Source organism: Desmodus rotundus, chromosome 3 (assembly GCF_022682495.2).
Source record: "Desmodus rotundus isolate HL8 chromosome 3, HLdesRot8A.1, whole genome shotgun sequence".
Taxonomy (NCBI): Eukaryota; Metazoa; Chordata; class Mammalia; order Chiroptera; family Phyllostomidae; genus Desmodus; species Desmodus rotundus.
Genome location: NC_071389.1, coordinates 17,673,717 through 17,700,243, shown reverse-complemented (window position 1 = coordinate 17,700,243; position 26,527 = coordinate 17,673,717). Strand labels below are relative to the sequence as shown.

The 26,527-nt window shown below is 40.6% G+C and overlaps 1 protein-coding gene across 6 annotated transcripts; it reads right to left on the bottom strand.

Moving 5' to 3' along the window:
• Nucleotides 1-945: 945 nt before the first annotated feature.
• Nucleotides 946-26,027, bottom strand: GMEB1 (glucocorticoid modulatory element binding protein 1). 6 transcript variants are annotated; one of them, XM_053920098.2, is made up of 10 exons: nucleotides 25,900-26,027; nucleotides 18,397-18,554; nucleotides 13,369-13,481; nucleotides 12,557-12,681; nucleotides 11,586-11,689; nucleotides 8,764-8,921; nucleotides 6,564-6,695; nucleotides 5,419-5,556; nucleotides 4,804-4,926; nucleotides 946-1,747 (listed from the first exon to the last, which is right to left on the bottom strand). In XM_053920098.2, exons 2-10 carry the CDS (start codon nucleotides 18,522-18,524, stop codon nucleotides 1,047-1,049), a joined length of 1,722 nt encoding a protein of 573 aa, XP_053776073.1. In that variant the 5' UTR covers nucleotides 18,525-18,554; nucleotides 25,900-26,027; the 3' UTR covers nucleotides 946-1,046. The 6 variants fall into 6 exon arrangements, with proteins under 6 accessions (XP_053776073.1, XP_053776074.1, XP_053776076.1 ...); XM_053920099.2 differs by having other exon boundaries at nucleotides 18,397-18,551; XM_053920101.2 differs by having other exon boundaries at nucleotides 13,369-13,451; nucleotides 25,900-26,026.
• Nucleotides 26,028-26,527: the final 500 nt, after the last annotated feature.

Genomic DNA, 26,527 nt, shown 5'->3' with positions numbered 1-26,527 from the left:
GTGGGATCCAGGAGACAGATGCCATTAACAGTTGAGAAACGGAGGGTAGAACAAGAGGAAGCACCAAATGAGTGGATGCTTTTGGTTCCAAAGCCAAAAAAGGGCCCCACCAAAAAGGGCAGCTGGTCTGGATGAGGAACTCCCTTGCTCCTGGAGTTATGCAACAAAAATGATGGCCTTGGAGGCCCAACCACCACAACAGCCATAGTCTAAGAGCAATTTACACCACATCACAGTTTGCAAATAAACGGACTGATTCTAGTGTAGAAAGGTAAGTGCTTTGACAAAATTGGGGCCAGGTGGGCTTGAATCCCAAAGCACAGCTATGACATCCCTGGATTTCTATTTCTCCTGATGCTACTTGCTCTATGGCAATGTACCCTTCCACTTATCAGTGGCTTCTCCTCAAAATAGCACCCATAGTGGTAACCCTCAGAGATATCAAGAGGTATCAGTTGCATTTCGGGAAATAATATAATTTCTTTGCCCCATCCTGGCCAAAGCACTTCCCTTTTTAAACTGCTGCTCCAAGCAACAGAGTTCCCCTTCAAGCAGAATTCAACTTCCTTTGTTTCAGAGTTTTGCACTGGCCTCTGAGGGCCCATTCCAGGATACAAAATGAACTATCCTTCTGCATCCGTGTGTGAGTGGGTTGCCTTCCAGTATCAGGTCTGTGTTCCAGAGTTTGGTCAATGCATCTTTACAAGAATAAAACCACATGCATACACAGGTAGACTAGCCTGGAAAGGGCTTTCAGGATAGGGTTTCTGGTTATCTTGATGCCTCCCCTGAAAGAAATAACTTCCTTGGTGTAAGAGGATGAGGACACTTAGTGACCTACTCTCAACTTCTGGAAGGGCAGCTTGTTTTTGTCCATTTTTTCAATGAGGGGGTAGGAGATACCCAACATTTTCAGTTACAGCAACAAGATAGTTTTTTTTTTTAAAAAAAAGGATCCTATGTGGAAATGAGTGGGACAATGATAAAAGTAAACAAATAATTAAAATTTAAAACCAAAACATATCTCCTGGCCCCGATCTCCCCAGTTAATCCTCTAAGACCACAATTTCCACATTGTGGACTTGATGCTGATGTTCTTCCATCTCAGCCACAACTTTATCCTCAGTCCTCAGCTCTGTCTCCAAAATGACTGCTTTTCCCTCAGTATCCTCAGCCTCTGGGTCTGGGGCTGGGTCAATCTCAATGATGGTCTGCCCATCCTCTGAGGTGCTTTCAACAGCCTGTATTGCCGAGGTCAGGCCAGACTCCATGGCCACCAACTCCACAGGGCTCACCATGGTGGTCATGTTGCCCAGGGTACTCCCATCCTGCATGGCAGTAGAGCTTAGCAGCGTCAAGCTAGATGAAGGGTGAATGGTCACTGTGTCTGGTGAGCTGCTCTTGGCAGAGGAGACCACTGTGGCATAGCGGAAGAGCTGAGGGCCAGAAGGCAGTGTGTGGACAGTCACAGGGCTGGAGCCCTGGCTGAGGGTGGCCACTGGAATATTGCCCATGGAAAATGACTGACCCACTGGGGTGATGGTAATAGGCGAGATGACTGTGAACTGAGGCTGCTGGACAGGAGGAGAAGGGCTCAGGACGGTGGTGGAGGCTGGCCGCTGGAGCCTGGGCCTTTTTGGAGGCTTAGGAGTGCTCACAGGCATCAATACCACATTTTGAACTGTCTGGGATTTCAGCCTGTGATCCTGAGCTTGCTTCTTCTGCTCTTCCAATTGGCGTTCCAAGTCTACGAAAAGGAAAAAAGAAAGACTGTGTGAAGGTAACTATAATCTTAGGAACAGTAAAATGGGAAGGAGGAGACCTGGGGTCTTATTCTGGTCTTGCCACTCTGTAGTCTCAGGAAATCACTTCATTGTTTTTAAGAAGAAACTAGACTGGGTGATTTTTTTTATCCTCGCCTGAGGACATGCTCACTGACTTTAGAGAGGGGAAGGGAGGGAGAGAGAGAGGGAGAGAAACATCGATGTGAGAGAAACATTGATCTCACATGCGCCACAACCACAACCAAATCTGCAACCTAGGCATTTGCCCTGACCAAGAATTGAACCCGTGGCCTTTTGGTTTATGAGACGACACTTAACCAACTGAGTCACACTGTCCAGGAATTTTTGAAAAGTTTAAGTCAGGTACTATTAGAAATGCCCAATGTCAATGAGTTTAACTGGTGACATAAATTGGTATAATCTTGGAAATTTGACAGTAATTCACAGAAACCCATAAAACAAACTATAAATACTATTTAGCCTAAAGCTTTGTCCTGAGAAATAGTTTAAAAGGACATAAAAAGAAAAAGTTAGGGCCTGGTTGGGTACTCAGTTGCTTAGAGCATCATCCCCATATGCTAAGGTTGTAGGGTTTGATTCCCAGTCAGGGTACATTTTAGAATCAACCAATGAATACATAAATAAAACAATAAATTGATGTTTCTCTCTCTCTCCCCTCCCCTTCTCATTTTCTAAAATAAATTTAAAAATTTTAAAAACTATATTCACACAAGTTCAATGTAACAAAATAAGCTACTGAAGAAGAAAATTTGAAAGTTTGAAAATTTAAATATCTAGCCCTGGCTGGTGTGGCTCAGTGGGTTGAGTGCTGGCCTTCAAACTGAGAGATTGCTGGTTCAGTTCCCAGCCAGGACACTTGCCTGGGTTGTAGGCCAGGTTCCCAGTTGGGGGCATGCAAGAGGCAAACTGATTGATGTGTCTATTGATGTTTTTCTCACACACTGATGTTTCTCTCCCTCTTTTTCTCCCTCCCTTCTTCTCTCTCTAAATCATTTTTTTAAAGATTTCATTTATTTATTTTTAGAGAGGGAAAGGAAGAGAGAAAGAGAGGGAAAAAAACATCAATGTGTGGTTGCCTCTCGTGCACCCCCTACTGGGGACCTGGTCCGAAACCCAGGCATGTGCCCTGAGTTGGAATCAAACTGGCAACCCTTTGGTTTGCAGGCCAGCACTCAATCCACTGAGCCACACAAGTCAGGGCTAAAAGTAAATTACTTTTTTTTTTTTAAGAAAATGTAAATGTCTTGGTAGGAGAATGTCTAGATGTAGCAACTTGGAAAAATATTAATGTCATAGTGAAAAATCAGAAAACAAAACTGTACGTACACTACAGTTAAAACTACCTACAAAATAATATGGACAAGGAACCAGAAGCCTGCCATCCTAACAAAAACTATTTTTCAGGTGGTATAAAGTTTCGAGGTAGGAACTGGATTCGGAATAAGAAAACAGAGTTCTACTTTCGGCTTCACTTTTGTGGCCCCAGGCAAATAATGTATCCTCTCTGTTCCTCTACTGGGTCATCAGTAAAACAGGGGTAACAGTCCTGGGGGGGATCAAATGGCAAAGGGTATCTCTGATAATACTTTGTAAACAGAGTTTAAAATATAAACTGGGTATAACAATAATTTTAAAACAACCCAAATTGTTCTTTTCTTATCAAATATCTTCTTGCCTTTGGGTTTTATGACTGACTATAACATATTCTACTGGGTTGGCCAAAAAGTTCATTTGGTTTTTTTACATAAGATGGCTCTAGTAGTGCTTAGTTGTCTTTAACTTCATTCAAAACCATATTGTTAGATTGTATTGAGAGAGCTGTCATATCGGCATGCATTAAAAAAAAAAAACCTTATCAAAATTGGTGAATTTTTGTAAAACCATTTTAATATTGAGGATGGAAGAAAATATATAACATTTTTAGCATATTATACTTTATTATTTCAAGAAAGGTAAAAACGCAACTGAAATGCAAAAAAAGATTTGTGCAGTGTATGGAGAAGATGCTGTGACTAATCAAACATGTCAAAAGTGGTCTGTATGTTTCTTGCTGGAGAATTCTCGCTGGACGATGCTCCACAGTCAGGTAGCCCAGTTGAAGTTGATAGCAATCAAATCGAGACATTAATTGAGAACTATCAACGTTATACCATGCAGGAGATGGCTGACATATTCATAATATCCAAATCAATAGTTATTAGTGAAAATGAAAAATGTGTCTATTATTTTGTGGAAAAAACCATATGGACCTTCTGGCCAACCCAAAACATCATTCAAACTCTGATGATACTCCATACCTCTGATCTGTTTTGTATCCTTCACCTGCTTTACCTCCCTCAAAAGCCTCTCCTGATTCTTTCCAGGTATAAGTGATAACTCCCTTGCTTTTCCATCATACCTGCTATATGCTTGTCACAAAACTGATTACCTTTTGCACTTACTCTATTTCCATGTCTGCTTTCCCTTGAGTTCCTTGAAAGCCCTCAATATTCAACACTATATTTCTGAAACCTAGTGTAGAGACCAGCATGAAGTACTTGATAAAAAGATTTAAATTATCCCTGTACCATAATTTATTGGTACAAATAATGGAGAATATGCTAAATGTACATCTCTCAAAAGACTCAGTAGTAATAATGTAAAAAAGATGAAGGCCAATTTGTTTCTTCTGCCACCAATACTTCTGGATCAATAGAGCATTCTAGCAGACATCCTAATTCTCCAAAAGATATAGAAGGAGTACTGGGGTGCTGGCTTCTTTCTCTTTTCCTTTGTGCCTCATCTGTTTCCCACCACTTCACCCCACCTGGGGCTTTGTATAAGAAAAAGCCAAATAGGATACCATATGAATTGAAAGAAAGAAAAAGAAAGAGAAAGAGAGGGAGTTGGGGTGGGGGGAGAAAGAAGAAAAGAAAGAAGCAATCCAGTTCCAACAGAATTTAATAAAGAAATGGTAAGACTTGAGTATCACCTAAGAAGAGACATAAATTATACACACCTGTCAGAGTATAGAGAAACTGCTCTTCTCCCTGCTCTATTTGGTTCCTTCTGTTGTCCAAAACCTTTTTGACTGTGTCCATTAGGCCAAATGTATGTGCCACATTGTTGAGAACAGCGGCATCTATTTAAATTAAAAGACATGTCTGTTGAGTTAAAACAGAAAGGTTCCACCATCTCCCTGTTGTGCTATATATAAATATGGAACAATTAGAAAATGATGGGACTGTTCTAATTGCAGTTTTAACAATTTTAACAAAGATTGATCACATGTATAACTAATTTTTATTTGTTATATCTATATTAATATATTTAAATATATATATATATATACTCATCTATATATGAGTGAGAGAGAATTGAGAGAATTACTTTTCTGACACATTGATAAAGGAAAAAACTACCTGTGGAGAAAGTATGGCCAGACCTGAGTTCAAAACCCAGTTATGAACTTTGGACAAGTAACTTAAATTTTATGAGCCCTAGTTTATTAATCTATAAAATGGGGATAATAATACCTATCCCTTAGTGTTTTCATGAGGGTAATAGGATCTTCCTACCTGCAGATGTTAGTGTTTAATAAATTACTTGATATTATTAGGATTAATGCACTTACCTGTGACCTGGAAGGGAGCCTGGATGAGCCGCTGCTGAACCCCCCTGAGTAGCTCCTCTATTTCCTTCTGTATATTGCATACAACCTCTTCCATCAGCCCTACATCAGCTATTCCTTTCCAAAACATCAAAGTGTCCTCTGGTACAAAAGAGATAAGAGAGGGTAAGCAAGGGATGCTACATATACTTAGGCACATTTCTACAATGTATTAAATTCAAAATCATTTCAATTCGAAAGGATTCCTTGTCAGGCCATTTCTGGACAGAGGGAAGAAGCTTTTGGAATAGTGGCTGCCTAAGTTGGTACTAATTATTTGGCCTCTTTAGCAAGCTAGGGACTTGGGATAATTGCCTCAATTTGTCATGCCCACAATTTGTCATGGCTCTGGCTACAAGGAACAGGTACCTTCCTCTAATAAAAGTATTCAATTAAGTATTAAATAAATATTAGATATTATTTAAATAATTTAATTTTAAAAGTAATAAAGATGTTACATTAAAGATATACTAAAAAACTAAAGATATATTTGCCCTAATCATATAGTTAAAAAAAGCAAAGTAAAACAGTTGCACAGGCATTGTTATAAGCTCCCTGAAGTCAGAAGCTATGTCTTTTCATTTACCTGTCTAGCATCAAGCAAGAGTACCAATTGAAAATATGCAGCATAAATATTTTTTAAATGAATAAATGACTGGAGGATGATGTGAAGCCTCTCCTGGTCCCCTCTAAGTGCATCATCATTAATTAGCATCTTCTACACCACCTGCTACCTAATTTTTTCTTCTAACACCTTGCAGCTTGGTTTATCTAAAAAATGTACCAAAGTTGGAGGCAGTATGAGAGGATGAAAAGCAGGGGCTACAGAGTCAAACTCAGCTGAATTCAGCTCTAATACTTATAGGTTGTATGACAGGTATTAGGCAAGTTGTTGAACCTTTCTGAACCTCAATTTCTTCATGTATAAAATGTGACTTTGCAGGGCTGTTGCATGGATAAAAGAAGTTTGCAGTTATAGTTAGTATTAATATGCACGAGAAAAAACAGCAAAAGTAATTAAGAGGTCTTTTGTGTCCATAATCATAATGGTGATAATGGTCATAAGGTCACAAAACCCTGCAAGATGTCTGAGCACCAGAAAAAAGTACCTGAAATTTCTTCCGAGTCTTTCTTCAGTCCCTCCTCTGTGGCCATGGTGACAGCAGCAGTGAGAGCTGAGTTCCATTCTAGCCCTGCTTCTTCCATGCTCTCTTCTGAAATGGCAATCTGTGTGATGTTACCTAAAAGCAGTCCATTAGAGGTAAGGCCAGGGAATTTTATGAAACAGTCATAGCTATCTTCCATCTCACATTCATAGCCAAAGAGATCCTGTTATTTTATTTAACATTCTGGCTTTTTGCCTGAAGATCCCTATATTAAAAACTAGAACCCTAGGAAAGCCAGGATGAATATTGGATTTTCTAAAGAAAACCTACCTTGCAAAAGAAAATGTTTTCTTCTTACTCTGTATAGAGAGTGAAGGTAACTTATAAAATCACAAAAGAGCGGCCTGGCCCTGGCTGGTGTGGGTCAGTGGATTGAGTACCAGCCTGAAAACTGAAGGTCACTCGTTCAATTCCCTGTCAGGGCACATGCCTGGGTTGTGGGGCGGGTCCCCAGTTGGGGGAGTGTGAGAGGCAACTGATTGATGTATCTCTCATACATCAATGTTTCTCTCTCTTTCTCCCTCCCTTCCCCTCTCTCTAAAAATAAGTAAATACCTAGCTGGTGTAGCTCAGTGGATTGAGCATGGGCCTGCAAACCAAAGGCTCGCTGGTTTGATTCCCAATCAGGGCACATGCCTGGGTTAATGGCCAGGTCCCCAATTGGGGCATGTGAAAGGCAACCACACATTGATGTTTCTCTCCCTCTCTCTAAAAATAAATAAATAAAATCTTAAAAAAAAAAAAGTAAATAAATACAATCTTAAAAAAAAAAGAGCAATCTGCTTTCCAAGCAAGTATATTTTTGAAAGAGACTTAAGGTGGGCATAACTGCCAAGCTGCCTGCCTCAGACTTAGTGAGGATGAGAAGGACCAGAAATAATTTAAGAGAAAAGTATGGTGCTTAGCCAAGAGCCATACTAAATATAGATCTGTTTAATACTAACCATCTACACTATCTGAAGTTGCTATAACTTAATTATCAGCCTATGTAAGAGAAAGCAAGAAAAATGAGACCTCAAAAAATCAGATGAGACCACAAAGAGTAGATTCACAGAGGAAAAAACTTTTGCTGTCAGTTGTAAACAAAAGAGCTGAAAAAAATCAAACTGACTGAGACAAAAATAAAGACAAGTGTGAACTCTACAAGCTGGAAGATATCAATAATCAAGCAAAGAAGTAGTACCAATATTGGTAATCAATTAAGTAAAGAAGTTTTGGCCAAATAAAAAGGATTATGTAATTTCACAGCATTTTTCACTTTTCAAGTAAAAGAGTCACATCAACAAAAATTCAAACTGCTAGATATTTTATACTTTCCTGCAAAAGATTTGGCTTCTACTCACCTAGTTGTTATTTACAGAATATTAGGTCTGGCCAAAAGAAACCTGAAGATGCATTTTTAAAGCACATTACTTCCCTTATATCCTTTATCATTCTTGCTACTCTGTCAGGCATACTTGTAAATTTTCTAGAAGTAGCTGATACATATTCTAAGAATTTCAGCTGTACTAAGTCTCTAGCTGGACTAACTGAATCCTTAATAATCTCACATGGCTATATATGTCCTAGAGATGGGCGGGGAGCCCTAGTCCCAAACTCAACAATACTGAAGGTTAAGTGTCTGCCCATCCTGTCTCATTTGTGAGGAAGCCTCAGCTTGGTTATCTGGATCCCTTCCAGGCAGAGCTCTTTGATCCTTATAGCAGAGTCATCCAGAGTCCATCCCAGCCAAAGATAAATTGTCTTTGATACATCTCAGTTTATCAATTAAAAACCATTCACCATTCCAATCTAACTTCCTGCTTTGACCACTAGTAGAGCAAGGGATTTTCAAAACAATCTAATTTCAAAAGTATGCTAAGTGGCACCCAAGCAAGATCACTGAATAAGCACTATGACTATTGAACCATCTTTCTAATGTTTACCATGCGTTGCAAGAAAGAAATAAGGAGGGTAGTCAATAGGTATCATTTGGGAGAAAATAAAGATCTGTTTATAAAGCATGGAACCCCACCCATGATTACTATATCTTTCAGGGACATCACCACTCATGAGAATTGAAATTAAGAAACACAAAGGAGAAATGAGGGGAAAGTGCTACTGAAAAATACAATGGGTTTTCAGGTGGTTTCCTACCCCCTACCATCAGCCGAAGTGGGTGTCTGCACCACACTTGTCTGCTGTCCTGGCACTGGAGCTCTTGCACTGCTGATAAGAAGATCAAATTTGGTGCTTCTGCAGGTATTGGAGCAAACCTTATCATGTTGGTAAAAATCAATTTGTCCGGAATCCATCATTTTCCTGCACAAAGGGAGACAAGAAGTTCCAGTTCAGCCTGCACTTCATCTAGAGGGAACTAGGCCTCAGGTACAAATAGAAACAAGTTGCTGAGTCTACTTTGCAGATTAGTGAAACCTAATAGTTTTAAAAGTCATTAGGTTGCAAAACTTCTAATTGGGACTATAAAATTTTCATTGGTTCTGCCCACATTTACAAGTACTCCTCTTCCCTCCCCAGCCTACTCATGAATACTCTCTTTTATCTCCCATTATCACTAAGCTTTAGTTATATACTCCTGACAATTGCTAGGTTTCCCCATTGAATCTCACTGAAATCAAATCCAAAAAGGGAGAAAAAGACTACCTCATATCCCAGCACAACTAAGAAATGCCAGAAAGGAATTAGAATTTTGTGATGGCATTCTGATGTGTTAGTATTCCTAGACCATCGAGATCTGTTGTCACTTTTGGAGACATAAAACTTCAGCATGTCTATTTCCTTGAAAAAAATTGATAGCAACTCTCGAATAAATACAGAGCAAGGACGATTAAACTATAAACCCCCACTATAAGATGTCCTTAGAACTGGATTCACAAGACGTTATGATGAGCCATGAGCAAAACCACGCAGTATTTTAATTATAGTAAACTGGGTTATATTGTTACTTGTCTTTTACTAAAGATGTTTTTAGGTATTCTTGTTCCATTTTACAGTTGAGGAAAGTTGGCATATGCTTGTTTTTCTGGCAAATAAAATAGGCCAAGAACAACCAAAAAAGTTAAAAGTATTTCTCCCGATTTCAATCAACTAGTGATTTCTGCATACAAACCATCTGGAATGAATTTTTTTAAATTGTGTGTCTCTGACTATAAAAATAATATGTGAAGAAAACAATTAACATGTTTTATGAAAAATACAGAAAACTATAAAGAAAACAACTGCCCTTAAAAAAAAACCCTACAACACAGATAACGTCAACATTTTGGCATATTTTCTGCCTATCCTATTTAAAGATTTTAATTATTTATTTTTACAGAGAAGGGAAGGGAGAAATAGAAGGAGAGAATCCATGTGTGAGAAAAATATAGGCTGGTTGCATCTTGCACGCCCCCTACTGGGGACCTGGCCCGCAACACAGGCATGTGCCCTAGCAGGGAATTGAACTGCAGCCCTTCAGTTTGCAGGCCAGCACTGAATTCACTGAGCCACACCAGTCAGCACTGCTTGTGAATTTAGCACAAGTAAAATCACACTGTTTAACTGATTAGCATTTTATTTTCTTTCTTGCATTATATTATAATCATTTTTTCATGTAAAAACTTTTTAGAAATATTTTAATTACCACATTATACCCCACAGTATATACTTATATATATTTAGGTGAGCCATAATTTACTTTAGATATACCTTGACTGTATATTAAAGTAGACTAATTTTTAGCCCTGGCTGGTGTGGCTCAGTGGATTGAGCACCGGCTATGAACCAAAGGGTGGCCAGTTCCGTTCCCAGTCAGGACACATGGCTGAGTTGCAGGCCAGGTCCCCAGACTGGGAACTAGAGAGGCAACCACATACTGATATTTCTCTCCCTCTTTTTCTCCTTCTCTTCCCCACTGCCTAAAAATAAATAAATGAAATCTTAAAAAAAAAAAAAGACGTAGGATAAAGTAGACTAATTCTCATTATAAATAACGTTGTAATCAACATATTTATGCTTGAATCTCTCCAAGCACTATAGATTTTTCTTAAGACAGACTCCTTAAAAAGAACTGAAGACAAAAGATAAGATGTTTTGAGACTCTCAGAACATGTTCTGTGTAGAACTTTTAATTCCTGACCACATTTAAAAATTTTATATCAAGCCCTGACTGGTGTGGCTCAGTTGGTTGGGCACCATCCTACAAAGCGAAAGGTCACCAGTTCGATTCCTGGTCATGGTACATGCCTCACTTGTGGGTTCAGTCTCCAGTTAGTGTGTGTATAAGAGGTAACCCACTGATGTTTCTCTCTCACATTGACACTTCTCTCCCTCACTGTCTCCTTCCCTTCCCCTCTCTCTTAAAAAAAAAGGCAAAAATTTTCAATCATTAGGTGAGTGCTCAAAGAATGAGTATGAATTTAATCAACTAATGTTACTTTTCAGAGGGAAAAAATTATAATAGTAAACTTGCTGCATAAAGAGAGGGAGTTGGGGATATTATGCATTCTGAATTTTATTTCTGTAGTACAGTGATGGCAAAGACTGCATTTACTGTGCATCACTGGTACTTATTAACAGCACACTTCTACTTTTACCAGATTATCCCAGGATTTGTCAGTCAGCCTACACTTCTCTGTGGCTGTAATGCTTCCTCAGCACCAGGCTTAGCTCTGCCCATGCTTGATGATCTCAAGCAGGACTATCATCTGCTCTTGACTTTCTCTGCCCAGAGAGGATCCTACCCAACATCCTAGCATTAGAAAAATTTGCCTTAGATGTTGGGAAGAGTGAATTTGACTCACTCTTCTTTCTCTCAGAGTTTTTTAAAAAATAAGTTAATGAAAGTCAAATAATACATGGATTTCTTAAGCTAATCCTTCAGACAGAATAAAAATTTCAAATTAAAAAGACGGAATTCTCTGGATTCTACCATGATTAAGTGCCCCAAAGTCAGTTGAAAGGTATGTTCTTAGTATTAGAGCTCACCTGAGCATAATTCCACCCAAACGAATGGCTCTCTTCCAGTCCTTTAGGGTGGACTTGCCAGCCAGATGAACAAAATGCTTAGGGCTGATCAACTGATCATTGAACTAAAGTAAAAAGAAAAGTCCAAAATAATACAATGTCAGCTTAGGCAGGCAGAGGGAAACAAAAAGGTAACTCTACTTTTATGTATAAAAAATACCCAGATGACATCTTAAGTCATAGTCTTTTATTATCCAGCCTTTTGCCTTATTGTGCCAGGGAAGATGACCCTTCTCTGAGCACAGTGCCCTATCCTGGTAGAAAGCTACAGATGGGGAAGATCAGAGATTAATATGCTAATTAGCATTTAAAATCCATTTATGCTCTGAATCTGGTGGTTGGATTCAACGTTACAAAGGCTGTTTAAATAAACTAATCTATCCAGCCTTAATGATAAGATTCAGGATATGGTAGAAGAATTAAGTACAGTAAGAACCAATAGCACTACAGAGCATCAAAACTACATAATCTTTAATGATTCTAGGGTGATGCCACTGATAGTGACTATTATCAACAGGTATAGTTGTGGCTAACAATGGGGACATATATGATTATTCATATTTTAATATATGAGGTTCTGAAATAGTGAGTAACTTGCTCAAGGTCACCCACCTAATCAGTAATAGAAATGGGACTCCATTCATTCATTCAACAAATATCTTTTGATAAATACACCAAGTACCATTCTAAGTGCTGGAGATACACTGGGGAACAAGATCACCAGGTTCTCAGCTCTCATGAAACTTCTATTCTGGTGGGACTTGAATCCAGGTCAGTTTCACTCCAAAGTTGTTTTTGTCTACTAAGATGCAATAGGACTATAGCTACAAAATTAAAAATATTGATACAGTGGAAGAAAGAGGCACTGGAACCATGCTCTTCAAAAACAAGGAGCCCCAAAGTAGGTTCCAGCAAGGAGAAAAGATAATTACCTTGACACACTTTACATTTATCCCTGGACATACAAACTTCTTCCAAAGAAGAATGGCTTTGCTCTCCCCACAAGTTATGGGGTAAGCAATTTCCATATCCTCATTTGCTTCTATAGTACTTGCATCTGAAAATGAGAAAATAAATACCAGTTATTTATCAAACATTCTTCTCCAAAGCTTAATTCAAAATCTTTAGTCTCCTGGTTCCTCTCAAGGGCTAACAGTTCACACTGGCTGATGTTATTTAGAAATCCTCTTGAAGAAGTTAGGCATGACAGCTATTTTACTGAGGTCCCACTATGCACTGTGCTATATGCTTTGATGTGCTTAATCTTATTTTATTCTTGCAATAATCCTGGGAGGCAACAATTGTTTTCTATGTTTTACATGTTGTATGTGGGACTCCAAAAGGTAAAGTGACACCCCCAAGGACACACAGCTAAGTGGGAAAGTAGGCTTTAAACTCAGGTTTGTCTAATTTCAAAGTTTCTTTCCACTGATTGTCTACCAGTGAACACCTCATCAGTCTTCATCAACAACTTTCCTAATGACAAGAATCAACCGTGAGGCTCTAATTTCTTTGTGGGACTTTTATAGATGAAAAATCTTTTCAACAACCCTAGCAAATTGATGTTAAACAATCAACTGGCAGCCCTAGCACCTTAGTCAATGGTGTCTCTAGATGTGCCACCATCAAATTGATGGCTGCAGTACTGATAGGGCATACTAGGTAGGATGAAAAAGGCACAAAGGCAAGAAATCCCAACTAAGGAAGCTGAGCTCAAAAGTACTAGAATATCAAAAAGACTTACCAATCCCTTCTTCAATTTTGTGTATCGTGTGAGTTTCTACTGCCACAACTGCTGTGTTGTTCTCAGACCCGGCTTCATAAATCCTGTTGTAAAAGTGTCCATCGATAAACAAACTACATAAATCATGAAAAAATTAATATTCACAGCAGGGCGGTTAAGAATTCTTTTAATCTATCTCAAAAGGAATAAAACAAATATACTTCACAACTGTATGTTAATGCTTTGACTAGTTCCCCATTATTTTTAAACTCTAAGTTGCCCATAACTGCTTAGCAGCTATTACCATGGAAATTAATTAACAACTTTCCTCACCTCAACGGAAAGTTCCTCTTGCTACTGTATTTTACACCAGACTTTTCCCTTCATAACTTTAAAAGCTCATGACATAGAGTATTGCTTCAAGCATAAGATTAAGTCATATTATAGAATTACCTTATCAAGACTACAAAGTAATACTGTTGGACAGTTCAAGACAAGAAGCAATGCTGACCAGAGAAGTTGATGACCCTTGTTGGAATCTAAACACTGAAGCATTTTTAAGCACTTTAGCATTTTTTAATTTTTTAATCCTCACCCAAGGATATGCTCATTTTAGAGAGAGAGAAAAAGTGAGAAAGAGAAAAGACATCAATGTGAGAGAGAAACATTGATCAGCCACCTCCCCCACACACCCTGACCCCCCAGTATTGAACCCACAACCCAGGTATGTGCTGACTGGGAATCAAACCTGCAACCCTTTTGGTGTACAGGACAACACCCCAACCACTTGGCCAGGGCAAGCACTTTGCACTTAAAAAAAAATTTAGCCCTGGCTGGTATGGCTCAGTGAATTAAGTGCCGGCCTGCTAACCAAAGGATCGCTGGTTCGATTCCCAGTCAGGGCACATGCCTGGGTTGCGGGCCAGGTCCCCAGTAGGGGGCATGTGAGAGGCAACCACACATTGATATTTCTCCCTCTTCCTCCCTCCTTCCTCCTCTCTCTAAAAATAAATAAATAAAATCTTTTTTAAAAGTAGGTTTATAATTGTAAAAAAAAATTATTTTTAAATTTATTGATTCGAGAGAGAGAGAGGAAGGGAGAGAGAAAGAGAGAGAGAAACATGTATACGAGAGAAACATCAAGCAGCTGCCTCCCAGAAGCACACCAACCAGGGATCGAACCTGCAACCCTGACATGTGCCCTTACCAGGAATCAAACCTGCAACATTTCAGTTTATGGGATGATGCTCCAACCAACTGAGCCATACCAGCCAGGGCTTTAGTATTTTCTTAAAATCATTTTTAAACATTTTTCAATTACAGTTGACATACATTATGATATAGCATTTTTAAGGCACCATAACCAAACTGTTGACATGAGCAGAGCCTACTAAAATATTAAGAGATAGACTATGCCCAAAGTAACTAGCAGTAACTAGAGGTACCACTTCATGAAAGTGTCTTTCTAAAATATTTCTACCTTCTAAGAAATGAGCTCAGATAACCTAACATGATACAGTGATGTCCTTTAATTCCTAAAATAAATCTAATGTGTTCATTATTACATCTTGTTATTTGAAAGCACTGCTTAAACAATCTCCTTTGCATCAGTGATTATCCACCCCCATAGTGACACCTCTAGCACAGACCTCCTTTCTGAATTTCACACCAGGACCATTTACTGCTAAATAAATAAAGATATTTGGATGCCCCATAGGGCACTGGACATTCATTATGGACATAGGACATAGGACATTCATTATGTCTGAGTTAAGCAAGTTGTCTTCCCTTTCTTACCTCCCAAACTACGCTTTTTCCTTTACTCCCCATCCTTGTTGATGGCACCACCCAGGACACTGAAGCATAAGACAGAAGCCTGGGAATTACACTAGACCCCCAACCCTGGTGTATTGGGATAATGCTTGATGCTCGAACCAACTTACCAACACAGCCAGGGCCTATTTCTTACCTTTTGGATATAATCTTTACCAATATAGTCCCAACAATTCATACAAGTTCTTTGGTTGCTTCTTTCCTTCATATTTGAACCTGAAGCCAATTAGGTTAAGTGTGACTGAGGCTCAAGACTGACACTTGATTTCCATCTTTGTCTCAAGTGTATAAAACTTATGAGACCTAGCCCTGGCTGGGTAGCTCAGTTGGTTAGGGTGTCGTTAGGACACGCCAAAGTCGCAGGTTTGATCCCCATTCAGAGCACATACAAGAATCAACCAAAGAATGCATAAAAAGGGGAACAACAAATTGATGTCTCTCTCTGTCTCTGCCTCTCTCTCCCCCCTCTTCCCTAAATAAATTAAATAAACTTATGAGACCTGTACTTCACTAGTATCAGAGTTTTTGTTCCCCACTCATTTTTATAAAATGAGGCTAAAGCACAATAAAATATTCAAATAATTAAAAAACAATTAGAGAAATCAACTAAGCACCAATTGACAGGCATCTCAAAATGCAGTATCTCAAAATGTTCATTCACGAGTTCATATACTAAATTCAGTGTAAACAGTGGATTGGGGAGTCAATATACGTTGTACTAAGATGCCTATCTCTGATCAAGCAATGAGAGGTTTTCAGAAAAGGCAATATCATTTGGAAAATAAGAGACAGGCAAAAGAAAAACAAATGGAACAAAATCTTCAAAAGAATTAATCCTCTAAGCAATAGAGAAGCTTTTTCTGTCTTTGCTAAGGATATGGCAAGTGACAACTGGAGCACTTTTTAAAATTTTTTTCATAAGAATTTAGTGTGGCTAGAAAGGAGGCCGCCCCCTTGCGGAACCTAGCACTTGACCATTGGTACACAACCTGCTTCTGGGCTGGGATTTCATATGTAGCAGAGCAGTTCCCTCGCTGCGATCTACTGAAAGTCAGCTCTCGACACAAGGGTTTGTGGAAAATAAAAAATATTCTAAAAATTAAAAAAAAAAGAAGAAGAAGAAGAAGAAAACAAAAAAGAAATAATAAAATAATAAAATTTAAAAAAAAGAATTTATTTGAGCCAAATTGACAACATGCTGGGGAGCAAGATCTGAAAAGCTCCCTGGAGCACTTTGGAAAGGTAGAAGAAATAATGACTCCATGAGAAAAATAAAGCTGGCAACAACTGGAGGACCTACTCTTTAATTCTTGTTCATGTACCAAAGGGTAACAACTACAAGTATGTGTGTGTGTAACAAATGAAATTCCTACACAAGTGAATTTGAATAAGCATGAATAATCTTTTGGTGCCAATAAAAATTTAAATCACTCTATCAACTCTATGTCAGGATTTATCACACATCACCTTTCCCTTACAAATCTTAAAATATTTCCTCATGCTTAACAAAATTCAGAAATATCAGCAAACTGTGGTTGTATTTTTAAAGCTAAAAAGTCCTTACCTTACAGATATATACTAATGTCTGAGATTTGCCTCAAAAAAAACTCAGGAGTAGGTGGATGCAGAGATGAATAAGATTGGCCATGTGTTGATAATTGTCAAAGCTGGGTGATGGGTGCTTACATTATAATTTTCTTTATTTTTGTGTAAATTTGAAATTTTCTATACTAAAATGTTTTAAAAATTACCAAGAAAAGTTGATTGTGTTTTTCCAGAAGTGTTTAGACAAGGTACATTACTTAGTAGATTGGGATTGGATTATGTTTGCCCAAGAACATTTCTAATCATATGAAGACTCACACATTCCCCAAAGTAAAATAACTATCCCTCTGTTCTCTTTGTAGATGCAATTCTTACTTAACCTTTAAGACCACAGACCATTTTTTAAAACTTATCTCTTTTTTCAAATTCATAGTGGTCCCCTGAATTGAGAGCACTTCCTAACCATGTCATTCAGCACTTGTTAGATTTTGCCTTATAATTGATATCTATCTCCCTCTCTCTCTCTTAGTCTCTCTCTCTCTCCATATATATCATGGAACTTGCAGGCTAGCTGTGCAAACTGAGAAAAAAATTTATATATATATATATATATATATATATATATATATATATATATATATAAAATAATAGCATATACTATTATATTATATATAATATTGTATTGTGATTATATTATTGTATAATATATTTATAATAATGTATTATGATATACTATACTATACATTATATTATATATGCTATTATAAAATATATAATAATATATGATATATTACAATAATATAATATATAATGATATTATTATATTATAATTATATGCCCTGGCTGGTGTGGCTCAGTGGATTGAGCACTGGACTGCGAACCAAAAGGTCATTGGTTCGATTCCTGGTCAGGGCACATGCCTGGGTTGCTGGCCAGGTTGGTCCCCCAGTAGGGGGTATGCGAGAGGCAACCACACATTGATGTTTCTCTCCCTCTCTTTCTCCTTCCCTTCCTCTCTCTCTAAAAAATAACTAAATAAAATATTTAAAAATATATGTATATTATAATTATATAAGACATTACACATATTATCTATATATAATAATATAATACATATATAATTTTATATGTATATAAATTTTTTTCTCAGTTTGCACAGCTACCCTGCAAGTTCCATGATCGTGGGAACCATGTGCTATATTTCTTCCAACATCTTTATAATACGTTGTATAATAGTAGGTAGTTTATATAATATCTTTGATAGACTAAGATTGATAATTTGTGCACCCATGACAGTCCAGAGAGCTTCTTGTAGGAATACTTTTATAGTTGCCTTGTCTAATCTCCTCTGACTCTAACTACACTGTCTTTTGGTAAACACGTATGAAGACCCCATGCTAAATAGTGTGGATAAATAAAATGAGGGAGCCATGTAACTTACCCTCAAGGAGCTCACAGTGAAGAAGAGAAGATACAAGGAAACAGCTAATTGTTGTAATAGTATTGAAATGACAAATATAGCACTCAACACATTATTATAGAGATGAAAACTTGGCCAGCTCTGAGATTAATGTTGAATGTTCCATTGTGATAAACAGCCATCAAGTTACAATTTCCCCATTCTTTAAACCTCCCAAGTTTTTCAGAATATCCATATCTTTAGTCACTTACCCTTGTTGCACAGGCTGTAACTGCAAGATCACTTGGGTTTTAGTGTCTTCAGGGTTCTCCCCTTCATTTCCTTCACTGGGTACCACAACCACATCCCCCACTGGGACACTCACTTCCGCATTAGCCATCTTTCACATGAAGTCAGATAGCTGAAACTGCTGTCAGAAACAAGAAGCACCAGTAACTTCATCTGGTTTGAAAAGATGGCAACCATAGGAGAGGAAACCAGAATAACAGCTACCAAATCCAAGGGCACCTTGGAGATCATGGTCCTCTGAAAAGGATGGGAATGTGAAATGGTACTAACATAGGCTCTGATCTTTCCAGAAATGCCTCAGTATTCACTTGCTATTGTAGGTTTTCTTAGTATGAGTGATTCATCCAATGGTGTGCTTTATCAGCTCTACTAGCTCCTGAGAACCAATTGTGCACATCACTTCCCAACTCCAAGTTTAGTGACGTCAAGTTGCTAGCTTAAAATCATTGCTGCTGGGAATATATACACCACGGAAATTGGCAAGCACTACAGATCAGGGTATTTTTCTCTAGAGAGCTGGTTTATAGCATACCACTAGTTCCATCCCAAAGAGTAAGTGCCTAAAAAATAGGAATCCATTTTCTTTGCAACCAGCTATTACATCTAATCAACTGCTCTGCCCTTTGTGAGTACTTAATAAATATCTGCTGACTAACTGAACTTACTGATTGGGAAGAAAAAGATGACTTGCACTGTAGTTGTGTAACAACTGCAGAATGCAACTGTATGACCTCTAGAACTTAAAACCTTTCTGCTTCAGACTGAATGGAGAAATGATTTCACCTGACATCTCCCTTGCAGAGCTGGTGAGGAAACCAGTGTCCAGCACTACACGCTCTTCAACTCTAAAGTAACTCAAAGTGCCCTGGATGGTGTGGCTCAATGCATTGTGCACCGGTTTGCAAACCAAAAGGTCGCCAGTTGGATTCCCAGTCAGGGGCATGTCCCCAGTTGGGGGTGCACCAGAGGCAACAACACATTAATGTTTCTCGCCCTCTCTTTCTCCCTCCCTTCTCCTTTCTCTAAAAATAAATAAATATAATCTTTAAAAAAATTAAAGTAACTCAAAGCATTGTCCCAATCTTAATGAAAACTCTGAAGGCCACAGGATATTCTGCAGTGTTAGTCTTCACAATTGAAAAGGAAGGAGGGAGTCAATACAGAGAGTAGAAATAAGAGCACTGTATTTACTTAGATATGTATGTGAAAATGACTGGGCCTATGCTGAATGGAATAAGCACACAACGGATGCAAATATGAACATGTAACTGGTAGTCAGATAACTGAAACTGTATCTCAGCTCTGCCACAGCACTCATTTGCCTTTAATACACATACTTAAGCATAACACTCCAGAGTTAAGCCATAACCCTGTTTGGTCCCAAAATACTTTTCCAGTCTTATCTGTAACTATAATAACCCAAGAATCTTAAACTCCAGACACACCAACCACCCACCCACTGTATTCTGAACATACAATATGTACTTTCAAGTTTCTGTATGTTGTTATTCCTTAAGTCTAAAACTCCTTTTTCCCTCATTTCCTCCCTTCAGGCCCAGTTCAAAGCCCACTCTTCCACATAGCCATTGCCAAACCATTTACCATTTTCTTTTCTGCAGTACCCCAATACTTGGTCTATAGCTGTCCTCCAGTGTTTTTCACACTGTGCTCTGTATTGCAGTTAACTGAACAGATATCTGTCCTCGTTACTACACTGTACTCTCAGTAAGGACAAGTGGTGCTTATCCAAAAATCTTTTATCTGTCACAGACCTGCTAGTCATCATAGGCACTGACATAGCTTAGTTCAATCAATTTTTGTATTTGACCTACTTAAAATTCCTTATGTCTGACTTATACTTCTGCCCTTTATGATTCTCACAAGCTTTATACCTGAATTTACACTTTCTATATCCAAGAGTCTCTTAAAATATCTTGTAGGGACCTTAAAAGCAACTCATGTTCCCTCTCAAACCTGCTCCTATTTCCTGCCTCAGCAAATGGCACTAGCCTCCACTCATTTTCTCAAACCAGAAATGGAGTTATTATTTATTTATTTATATTTAGAGAGAGGGGAAGGAAAGGAGAAAGAGAGGGAGAGGGAGAGAAACATCAGTGTGTGATTGCCTCTTGCACATCCCCTACTGGGGACCTGGCCCACAACCCAGGCTGTGCCCTGACTGGGAATTGAACCAGCGACCCTTTGTTTTGTGGGCCTGTGCTCAATCCACTGAGCTACACCAGCCAGGGCTAGAGTTTTTTTGTTGTTGTTGTTTTTGTTTTTTAAGATTCTTATTTATTTGTTTTTATAGAGAGGGTAAAGAATGGAGAGAGGGACAAAACGTCAAAGTTAGAAACATCGATCAGTTGCCTCTCGTACATGCACCTACCAGGGACCAAACCTGCAACCCAAGCATGTGCCTTCACTAGGAATCCAACGGGTGACCTTTTGCTTTGGGACAATGCCCAACCAACTGAGCCACACTAGTCAGAGCGGAAATTATTTTTGACTCCTTTTTTTCTCTTTCTAAAGTCAATCAACTACCAAATTTTATCCATTCTATCATCTATATATTTCTTTTAACCATCTCTCATACTCCATCTGTGCTGCCACCACCATATTCTGAGCCACCAGTTACCTGTACTTTTCCAGGTGTGTCTCATTAGTATCCTAAACTCAGGTTTTGCTCTTCAAATCATTATCTAGACAAAGTGATCTTACCAAAGGCCACAAGTCACTTCCCTGTTTAAAAATCCTTCAGTGGATTACCTTTGCTGTTAGAATAACATGCAAACACCATAACATGGCTTACAAAATCCTCCAAATCTGTCCTGTGCCCATCCTGCTAGCCTCATTTCTCATAGTTCTCCCTCTCACACTGTGGGCTGCCATCATTGAATTTTTTCCCAATTTCTCAAACATACCACCATTTTCTCACCCTTATTTCCTCTCATTTCACACTTCACACTTATTTCCTCTACCTGAAATTCTCTTTTTCTCCCTCTTTGGCTAGTTACTGCCAAATTTTTGTGACTTATTTAAAACATCACTTCCTCGGGGAGGCTTTTGGTGTCTTCCTTGACTAGATTTGAGCTTGTTACCCTTGCTCCTTCAGTGCCTACAGCACCCTTGTCACAACCATCATCCCATTTTGTCAGCCTCTCCCCACCAGACAATATCCCGGGAGAGCAACGATTGCTTTTCTTTTTCAACAGCTTCCCTGTGCCTAGCTTACTGCCCAGGACACAGGAGCATAATAGCTCTCAAATATCAGACTTCCATCTACATAAACTTTCTAAGACAATCTGACAAATAGCAGAAACGTAATAAATTTTTGTGCAATTAATGATTCAGCTTACCCTAAAAGACTTTGTAGGAATTTTCTACATTTCTAACTTGGCGGATACATTTGCTTAGATAGCTAGGCTAAACTGCCTGGCTTATTGCCCATCAGTATGGCTAGTTCGACAAATATTTACTGAGTTTCTACTCCATATCAGGCAGAGCTAAGCTCCTTGGATATGAAAAAGGACAGTATCTGCCCTTAAGGAACTACAGAAGGGAAAGAGATGCATGGCACTGTCACATACTAGAGGAAAAAAGTAACTGCAAGATAAAACAGTATATAATTCAAACTTCTGTAAATTAAAGGTTTATTTTTTTTAATCATTTTTTAATTAATGTTCAAATACAGTTGTCTCCATTTTCCCACCACCACTTTCCCCTGCCCCACCCACCCTCACCTCCCACCCTCAATCCTACCCCCAAGTAAATTAAAGGTTTAAAACTAGAAAGAAAAAAAAATAATAATAAGAGAATCACATGTACAATGGACCCAAGGACAAGAATAACAGGGTGGGGATTGACTGGGAGGGTTGGGGTGAGGTGGACAGGACAGGGGAAAGTAATGGGAGGGAGAAACTGGGACAACTGTAATTGAACAATTTTTTAAAAGAGAGACAGAATCAATGGCCTGGTTTGGCTGGCTTCTGGCAGTAGAACCAAAAAAAAAAAAAAAAAAATTAGGTCCTGTGAGTCCAGAAAAAGCCTAAAAGGGATATAATGAAGCATACACATACCATCAAGTCCTTGAATAATTGAACCAATAGATATCTTCAAAGTTTAAACTATAAAAATGTAAGGTAAATTAAAATAATCACAACTAACATTTGTTGGGACACATTTTTTTCCAGCACTATTCTGTTACTATTACATATTTAATGAATTTAAAAGATGTAATACCTGCCCTGACTGGTGTGGCTCAGTGGGTTGGGCATCGCCTACAAACCAAAAGGTCACCGGTTCCATTTCTGGTGAGGGCACATGCCTGGGTTACAGGCCAGGCCCCTGGCTGGGAGCTTGGGGGCCTGTGAGAAGCAACCTATCTATGTTTCTCTCACACATCGATGTTTCTCTCCCTCTCCCCCTCCCTTCCCCTCTCTCTAAAAGTAAATAAAATCTTTTTAAAAAGATGTTAATACCTTAGCATGTATCAAACTTATCGGAATTTATTATTCCAAAAAGGAGATTTAAATGTTTAAAAATCAATAGTTTAGGTGAATTAATGTGTTAGAGAAGCAGAATTAGAAGGATGCTTCTAGTTTCAATCTTCTACTCTGTGGTTGAGTCCTCTCTAGAACACTCTGAATAAGTGGCTGACTAACAACTTGATTAATACTTTCCTCAATTGAAACTCGTATTTTATTCCTTACCCCTCCCACATCTTGGCACCCAAGAGGAATGTTCTGGCTGTTTCTCTAACTTTCTGAGTTTATCAAAGAGGATAATTATGATTATCCACAATATGTCTCTCACTGTCACAGATACAGGTCTGATTCAGTCAACTTGGAGAAGAATGCCATGTTGACATTCTTTAGAGAAGCCAGTTTGGATTGAATCTCTTATTACCCTAAATACCATATTCCTAGCAAGTAACCTGAAACCACCTCTTCAGACTACACTGGCTAACTGCAAGGTCATCTCTTTGAGCTCACTGTAAACTGAAAAGTGGCTCTTGTTTATATCAACAAAAACTCCTGAGGCAAGAGAGTTAGTTGATCCTTTGGGTATTTTTATGGAAAGGGCCTCAAGAGTATTGAGATTGTGGAATCACACAACACTCCCTATAATTCTAAGGGAATACATAAAAAAAAAATGTCAAATTTATATGAAAAGTTAAAATAATTTTGTAGTTATTTTCCAAGACCAAAAAAAAAAAAAAAAAAAAAAGACACCCTGAAAGCAAATTCATGACTGCTTACAAATGCTATTGGAAAACTAAAGAAATGATTATCTGACCTACTCTGGATTAAATTCATTTTTTTGTCCTGAAAACTAATGTTTAAAACATGGCAAAGTATGAGTGTCACATGACCACAGGGACATGACAGTTGGAAGTTAATGAGGCATGACAGAAATACCAGATACCCTGCCCTGGCCCAGAAGCTCAGGTGGTTGGAGCATCATTCTGATACACCAAGGTTGAGGGGTTCGACCCTCCGTCAGGACACATACAAGAGTCAACCCATGAGTGCATGAGTAAGTGGAAGAAAAAGAACATCCATGTTTCTGTGTCCCTGCTTCCTTTCTCTTAAAACAATTTTCAAAAAATAGCAGATATCCTGAACTTTTCTAACCCTAAAAGGTATTTGTGTACTGCACACTGTAGTGTAATGTTTGTAGACTGTGTAGTCTATTCTTAAGAAACTCCTAAGTTAAAACTTGAGGCCAAAACTCCTTTTTTTCCTTCTTCATTCCTGCTCATGTATTTAGTGGGGGATCCAGCGTGCTACGGGACGCGACCGAGGCCAACGCGAAGGCTCCGCAGGGCCACGGCGAGGGAAACAGCCCGAGCAAATGGAGTCCAGGGGAAGTCACGGCTGGAGACCCCTAGGCGGAGGTTTGGGGAAGCAACAGTACGCGCATTCTTTGGAGAGTCGTCCTACTACAGTGTAGGGCACCTCTGCTTAGGACAAGACCAAAATGCGCCCCAACTAAAGCCAGGGAGGTGTGTTCAAGTTTGCTATTGGAAATGTTTGTTGAACATAAAGAGTTGATTAATGAAATAGTCATCTCGTCAGTAGACATTAAATACACGTAACTGATAAAAGGCTAACAAATTAGGGGATTATCCAAACATTTAATGAAAAAGTCCCCCCGAAAGCACCTCAGTAACCATTAGCAGACCCACGGAGTAGGGGGGGAGGAGGGGTCCCTCTGAGAAGACTAGAGAGAATTATCTGCTCGTCCCTTTCTCTAATCGTCCAAGTTGAGAAAAACCCCACTTCCTGGTTCCCCTAAACTGACCCCCGTCACAGCCCCTTCTGCACCTGCTGTACAAAGTGGTTCTGAGGCTTCTCTCTCTCGGGGTGGGGGGGGGCGGTAATCCGGCGGGTTACTCTCCGGGACGCCCCGGGGCAGGTTCTGCCCTCACCCACCCAGCCCCTCGGTCAGCGCACACCTGGGCAGCGCCCCGGCATTCGTCCCCTCAAACGGCTTCTCTCCGGCCCTCAGCAACTTGGGGTCCCCACCAGACTACCTCGTTCTCTACCTCTCTGTCAGGGGGGATTCAGTCTCGTCCCGTCTCGGCTTTGGCCCTCTCTCACTCCTACTTCGGGGGGCTCCCAGGGGTGCTCCCACCGCCCCCTCGTCTACGGGCAGGCGGGGCCTCCTTGCGCTCCTCGGACATCTCCCGCGTCCCCTGCTCCCACCACCCAGACCTGCTGCCCCCACGCCTTCGGAAAAGCCCCTGCCTCCCTGCCCCGGGCTGAACGACCGAGGCCTCTGACGCACCCTCAGGTGAAGCTCGGCCCTCCCTCCTCAGCAGAGCCCACTCTCTCTCTGCTCCTGCTCTCCCGCCAAGGCTCCGAGGGTCTCCTCCCGGGTCGGCATCCAGGCTCCCCTCGCCTCTCGCCCCCTCCCGCACCGCCCCCCAACCCAGCACGACCCAGGCCTCGCCCCAGCTCTTCACGGAAGGGCCTGGCACTCGCCAGACCCCGCCTCTGGGGATACCCCCAGGATCCCCGGACCCCTCGCCAGGGTCCTGGGCGTCCGGGCCTCAGTCAGGAGTCGCGCCTGCCCCTCCTGGCCCCTCAGCCGAGGACTTCCGGGCCCCTCGGTCCGGGGGCGCCGGGGCCCCCCAGTGTCGGGCTCGCGGGCCCCCACCGCCCTTGGCCGGGGGCCGAGTTCGGGCGGCGCAGCCGTCCGCGCTGGGGGCGGCCCGGCTGCTCGGGCGGACCCAGCGGCAGCGTCCCCCCACCCCCCCCGCGGCGCCGCGACGTCCGCTCGCTCCCCGGCGGCGGCGGCGGCACGCACAGGGCGTGGGGAGGCGCCCGCGGAGGCAGCAGCCCCCCGCCCCCTGTGCGCCCGCCCGCCCTCGCCGGCCGCCGCGCGGCCCCCGCGTCTGCCCCCCCGCCCCCACCCCACCCCGCGCCCGCGCCCGCGCGCCCACCCCTCCCCCTCCTCACCGTCTCCGTCGGGCGGGCGGCGAGCGGCCAGGGCGGGCGGGCTACGGAGCATGCGCAGAGGCCGCCACGGCTGCTACCGCCACCGCCGCCGCCAGGCCGGACTTCAACACTTCCGGCCGCCGCCGCTGGCGAGCTGGCGCCTTAAAGGGGACGCGTCCTTATTGCCGACCCCGCGGAGGATGAAGCTAAGCCGGAGGGGTTTGAGTGAATATTTACCTGAGCAGGGGTCTTCTGCTCTGAAATGTTAGTGTTGGGAAGGACGCTAGGGACCATAATAAGTCTTCTCCCTTTATTTCATGGATGGATGAGGAAATTAAGCCTAAATTAACATCCACAGTCGCGGGCATAGGCATATGTCTCGACTCCTCTGGAGGACTCTGCCCCCTTTACGTTCCAAATCCTGTTTTCTAAAGCTTACATCTTACTAGACCTCCAGAAGTTATGAGCCAGCTATCAATTTGGAATCAGGTCTGGTTGAGTATTGAGCAGTAGCTGGTCACGAGTCTTTGGAGCGAGCTGCTTACATTCTCTGATCCATGCATGTTTACTAAGCTTTCCTGGTTGTGAGGTTCTAGGTTCAAGTGTTAACTTCTTTGTGGGGGTTATTTAACAGCTCTAAACCTGTATT

Bases quoted from the DNA above. Each gene is read 5' to 3' on its own strand.
- GMEB1 (XM_053920098.2), bottom strand. From the start codon at position 18,524: ATGGCTAATGCGGAAGTGAGTGTCCCAGTGGGGGATGTGGTTGTGGTA. The intron at 11,690-12,556 runs GTAATTATCTTT...TTTTTACTTTAG, and splicing joins TAAATGTAAAGTGTGTCAAG to TTCAATGATCAGTTGATCAG. The intron at 8,922-11,585 runs GTGAGCTCTAAT...CCCTTTGTGCAG, and splicing joins TTGGGTGGAATTATGCTCAG to GAAAATGATGGATTCCGGAC.